The sequence below is a fragment of the Oreochromis aureus genome, linkage group 18, assembly GCF_013358895.1.
Source record: "Oreochromis aureus strain Israel breed Guangdong linkage group 18, ZZ_aureus, whole genome shotgun sequence".
In the NCBI taxonomy this organism is placed as follows: Eukaryota; Metazoa; Chordata; class Actinopteri; order Cichliformes; family Cichlidae; genus Oreochromis; species Oreochromis aureus.
In genome coordinates, this window is record NC_052959.1 from 20,700,905 (window position 1) to 20,706,549 (window position 5,645).

Below are 5,645 nucleotides of genomic sequence, written 5' to 3' on the forward strand. Positions count from 1 at the left end.
TGTTTTCATGTTTATCAGAAAAATTTCGGTCCGGGTTGAATTTCAGATTGGAAGTGAAATGATAAGTCAAGTGACATCAAGCAAGGAGGCATTTGATTTAATGCACTTGTATGTATATATATATATATATATATATATATCATTATTATTAATTACATTAACAAGAGGAGAGGATAAAAGAAGAAATCAAATTCTTAGTTGGTGTGTGTCTTTGTGAATTACATTGAAATCATTCTTATTTCCCCTTCTACATATCGTAGTGTATAGACTTTAGAGCCCTGCATTTAACAGTTCTTCTTCTTATTAATGGTAGGTCCCCACTCAGGCCCCTCAAAAGGTGATATGTCCTCCTCTGAGCTTTCACCTTCCTGCTCTGATGTCTGGCTATCTCTATCTATTCCACCTTACAGCTGTGAGACTGACTCCCCTTCCACAGTTCTGAGTAAAATAATTTGTCTCATCCTGCCCTCTACATCCTTAACTGTGAACATTGGATGAAAATATCAGGTACTCAGACTTTTACTGCATAGACTCAGACTCACGTCACAGACACAGGACAAAAATTAATTGTTGGACCTTAGGAGGTTTAAATAAATAAAATATATTAAAAAGGTGAATGGAATAAAAATCAGAATATTAAATACAATTTTTTAAGAAGAGAGTCAAATGATTTAGAAATGAGTCTACCAGGATGACTGTGACTCAATGAAAAAGTCACATCAAATATTTTAAATACCTGAAAACTTGTATAATTCATTGCATATTTTCAAGTTTTATTTGACATTCTGTTTTATTTCAAGCAATTATGCAAAAGATATGAAATTAAATGAGTAGAAACGATATTGTATGAACATATTTGCAGCCTGAAGATAAAAGGAAAAATACACCAGATATTGTTACTTTTACAGTCCATGTCACTCTAAATGCTGCTCTCTGTTTGCCTCAATGAATGTGTTAATACACTTACACATCAAAGTACTTTGACTCTCAGCCTGAATCAAGGTTTAATTTCATTAGTGACTGTTAAATGGATAGTTGTGCAGTTCCATCTAAACAGCAGAGCTCTGCAATGTGAAATGTTGTGAAGTGTTCAGGCTGGTGCTTCTCTCTCTCTTCTTCCTGTTCACTTTTTCACAGCGCAAAAGATTCAACAGATGCTTTCGCAACTTCTGTGAGAGCATATATAGCAGAGGGTTCATACAGCAGTGAGAATAGGCAAGCATTTCACAAATATGGTAGGCAACTTCTAACTGTTTCTGTACCTTACAATCTTTGTTTGTATTGAGAGACTTGATTAAAAGCACAATATGGTATGGCCCCCAGCAAATGAAAAAGACTGCAACAATACACAACAGCACAGCCACAGTCCTGAACTTCTTTCTGTTTAAACCTTGTAAAACTGTCTTGAGGATGGCAGAATAGCAGAAAATAATGATGGCAAATGGGAGGAAGAATAGCAGTGACACTTGGAGATAACGTCCAAGCTTTTCTTCAGATTCATAATAGCAATAGTTTTTACCATACCAGTTTTCAACCTTTACTTTCATTGCATCACTCAGGGATGCTGAGATGCTGATGACCCAGGCAGCTATACAGGCACCAATTGCACACCTCTTCATTCTGGCATAGCTGATCGGCCAGTTGTGCAGCACCACAGCAATGAAACGATCCACTGTCATGGCAGTCAGCAGAATGACACTGCTGTACAGACCAACAAAGAATGCAGCAGTCACGAATTTGCAGACAAAGCCTTCAAAGACCCAGTGGTGAAGATGATCAACAGCCCAGAATGGAAGTGTGATGGTGAAGATCAAATCGGAGCAGGCCAGGTTCAGGATGAAAATATTTGTGATACTTTTCAGATTTTCGTAGATGAAGAGAACACATAAGAGGAGACTGTTGCATGTGATACTGAGGATGAAGATCAAGATGAAAAGGGGACCAGTGATGGTGGGAACATTAGTATCACAAAGGTATGCAGCACCATCACTCACATTGTCATAAGTGGATGTGAAGTTTGCCATTTTCAATCTTCTGGAAAAAAAAAAACACAATGACTGAGCAGTTTCCTCTAAAATGACAGAAACTGTTGATTTTGTTTCTAGTTTTTGTATAATAGATAAAACCAAAGGGATTAAAGTAAAAAATTCCAGAAAAAAAACAGCAACTTACCACAAACATCAACTTTCAAGTCTTCAGCTGAATTTTACTGTTGTGAAAAAGCTGTAGGGTGTTCTTTCGAAAACTAATAGTTCCTCCTTTTGTTCCACATTAATTCAGAGATTCTGACTTGACAAAAACCACATCCTGAAAAATAAATGTCAACAAATTTAAACCTGACAAATAACTGCCTACATCCATATTGCATTTCTCTGAACTTACCTCAAACTCAGGTCTTCTGCTGAATTGCACTGTGGTGAAAAACCCGTGATGTTCCTGAGATATCTAAAAGTTTGTCGTGTTCTTGAGCTAGAGTGCCGCCCTACCAAAAACCACATCATGACGTGAGCAACCCCCCCTTTTTTTTTATACACTGAAAATGAACAATAAAATATAGGTTTGTTTGTTTTAGCTGTCTAATTGAAACAGACTAAAAAAAACCTTTGTTCTGTTTTGTGTTTTTTTTAAGCATGAGGATACTGCTGACCCAAAATTAGAAAAGAAGCAGAAACCCCAGTACTGTTAGGAAGAAACTATTTCTTGCTGGGAAAAAATGTAGACACAATATAAATACATATAAAACAAACACAGATAATCAAAATGATGTAAATGTATGATATCTTTAATTCTTTGTAGAGCATAAAAAGTAGATGAACATACTAAAATTGGTAAACTAGAACAACAGGAAAAGGCTCTTGATCAGTGCACAGATAAGTGGAGGAAGAAAACTTGATGAAACAAAACATGTTACACATCACTGTTATTAAAAAGAAGCTTAACACTCTTGATCTGTTTTTTTCTGTTACACCTTTGCAGTACCTTGTAGGACAACACTGTGACCCCACCAGTTCTTGTCATCTGCATGTGACATGAGAAATATGGCATTGTTATAGAGCCTGGATATCTGAGTTACTGTGACATTTTTGGCAGCTAAAACCATCCATACATCAATTTTCTTCCACTTCTCTGGAGCCGTGTTGCAGGGACAGCAGCCAAAGCAGAGAAGGTCAGACCTCCCTCTCCCTAGACATCTCCTCTGTCTTGTCAGGGGAACACCAAGGTGTTCACAGATCAGCCGAGAGATACAGTCTCTCCAGCATTTCCTGGGTCTGTCCCGGAGTCTCCTTTTGATGGGCCCGAACCACCTCAACCGGATCCTTTCAATGTGGAGAATTAGCCCCTTTCCCTTGGCCAAACTCCTCACCCTATCTCTAAGGGAGAGGCCAGCCATCCTTTGGAGAAATCTCATCTGCATCACTTGTATCGGCGATCTTGTCTTTCAGTCTTCAGTGATCTTCTCTGGCTCTTGATGAAGGCAGTCACACTTTCTCCTTCTCCCTTTCCTTATCTTTCCTGCTTGGCTTTCTCATATCTCTGTGTAGCCTTGTCTACTTCTGTCCCTCTATGCTGGAAGAGTCTCACAGTCTGTTCTCTAAAACCTAAAAGAGGAATTATGGATTTGATCAACTTGTCCCTGAATGCAATTGACATCCTCTTCTCAACGAGAAGCCGGGTTTTGGGAGAGCCCATTGAAGACATCTACCTTTTTGGAACCATGATAACAGGGTTCTTGCTGATCGGCGCTGGCTTGGCACTGGCTTATCGAAGAATAAAGAAAGCGGAAACAGCTGTTCAAATCCCCACAAGGCTGCCTGCTATGTTGATTGGAACGATGGAGCGAGCCGTGGCTTCTCAGAATGGGCTCATTAGACGCAGCACGGATGACATCTTGGAGAAGCTTGCTCTCCAACGGGAATGGTGAGGAACCAGTGATGGACATTAGATCGACTGTAAAATTGACATGCAGTGGTTCACACTAAAGCAAGGACACCACCATTATTTCATGTGGCTACCATATCGGCGCCAGCTGTGGTCTCAAGGCTGGAGCTGAACATAACAAACAATTTCTCCCGGATAACAAACTGTGTTTAGACTCTTCGTTCCAAACGCCCTCGGACGCTTATCTCCAAGGCCGAGTTGGACAGCAGGTCTGGGCCCAGCGCTGGAAAAATAGCTGCAGGGCAGGATGGCTGTGTCTGCGTCGGCTTACTTCTCACCCCTTACCCACCTCTGTTGCTTGTCACGTGCTTAATGATGTTCCGATGTGGACATTTATGTGCTCTTTGTGCAGAGGAGTTTTTTTGTTTTCTGTTCTCAGTTTTTCCATAATACTGCCAGTCTCCAACCTGTCTACCCATGTGATGTCTGTGTTGTGTATGTAAGATCTTTATTTGCATGTGACAAATAAAGGCTTTCTTGACTTGACTTCAGTCACTACCCAAAGCTCATGACCATAGGTGGCGTGAGAGGCGAGATTGACCGGTAATTCAATAGCGTCGCTTTTACACTCACCTTTTTTTCACCAAGACTCTGATTCTGGTTTCTAACCCTTTAAGACCTACCATAGAACCAAGTCAGCCAGAGCCTATATTATATTTTTACATGCTGTAGTTCCATTTTTGGGAGCATTTCAAGTTGCTATATATCAATACAACCATTACAGCCTAAATTTTAATAATATGTATGCATTAAGTGCATAGTAATTACATAAATTGCGCTCAAACCAGCGTTCTTCCCTGTCCAGGATGTGTACATCCTCATCATTGATTACACATCCTGGACAGGGAAGAACGCTGGTTTGAGCACGGAGTCAAGGAGGCCATTTACGTGAAAGGGAAAGACCATCTCTGAATCGAGGAGGGGCCTAAGGGTACATCTTTCGCCATCTTACAATGCTGTGATTGCAGCCATTCCCCAACTCTCTGTGAATGGTACTCATGGCCATTGATCAGTGTTCTTTGATCAGTGGGTTTTGGTCAGTGATTGTTGATCAATGGTCATGGGAATTTGCATAATTATGATTAAGGAACTGACCTCACAGCCCATTGTTCCTTCAGTGGGCTGGTTTCAGTCATTATGCAAATGTACTGTTTATAAGGTTTGGGGAAACCTGCAGTCAACTGAGAATGAAGAAGTCACTTGGATGAGTGGCGAAACGTTTCTCCCACAAAACGCTACGTCCAGATGAACAGATTCAACTTTTGGAGATTTACTTTCCTGGATGATTGAGAATGCATCAAGACGATACAACTCCTCTGGTTTCATATGCAAAAAAAATTATTGCACTACCTTAAGTGGTTGCAGTGCTACCGGGATTTAAAAGTAGTTGCGCAAAACGGAGCGTGCCCGCTCTGACCGGTTTTAAACATTAAGATTGTGCTCCAGGTTTTTTGTTCTTATTATAGCTGTAATTTGTGAAGGGGAGAAATATTTTACTGCTATTATTTGCTGCTATTTTTATAATCATCATTACCATTTCATGTTAATAGGGATGTTGCATTCAGATGCACTCAGATGTTCAAATATATTGGTATTATATAAGTCTTTATTATAGGTCCGGTAAGAACCACTTTAAATTGTTGAGTTGAATCTATAATTTAAAGGTTTTGAATGTTTTGTATTTTTATACTGAAGTCTTCAGTGGG

The 5,645-nt window shown here is 39.8% G+C and overlaps 1 protein-coding gene across 3 annotated transcripts; it reads right to left on the minus strand.

The window, feature by feature from the left end:
• Positions 1–791: 791 nt before the first annotated feature.
• LOC120434465 (chemokine XC receptor 1-like) lies at positions 792–2,524 on the minus strand. 3 transcript variants are annotated; one of them, XM_039602606.1, is made up of 3 exons: positions 2,383–2,524; positions 2,173–2,307; positions 792–2,031 (listed from the first exon to the last, which is right to left on the minus strand). In XM_039602606.1, exon 3 carries the CDS (start codon positions 2,022–2,024, stop codon positions 1,050–1,052), a length of 975 nt encoding a protein of 324 aa, XP_039458540.1. In that variant the 5' UTR covers positions 2,025–2,031; positions 2,173–2,307; positions 2,383–2,524; the 3' UTR covers positions 792–1,049. The 3 variants fall into 3 exon arrangements, with proteins under 3 accessions (XP_039458540.1, XP_039458538.1, XP_039458539.1); XM_039602604.1 differs by having other exon boundaries at positions 792–2,034; XM_039602605.1 differs by having other exon boundaries at positions 792–2,034; positions 2,173–2,432.
• Positions 2,525–5,645: the final 3,121 nt, after the last annotated feature.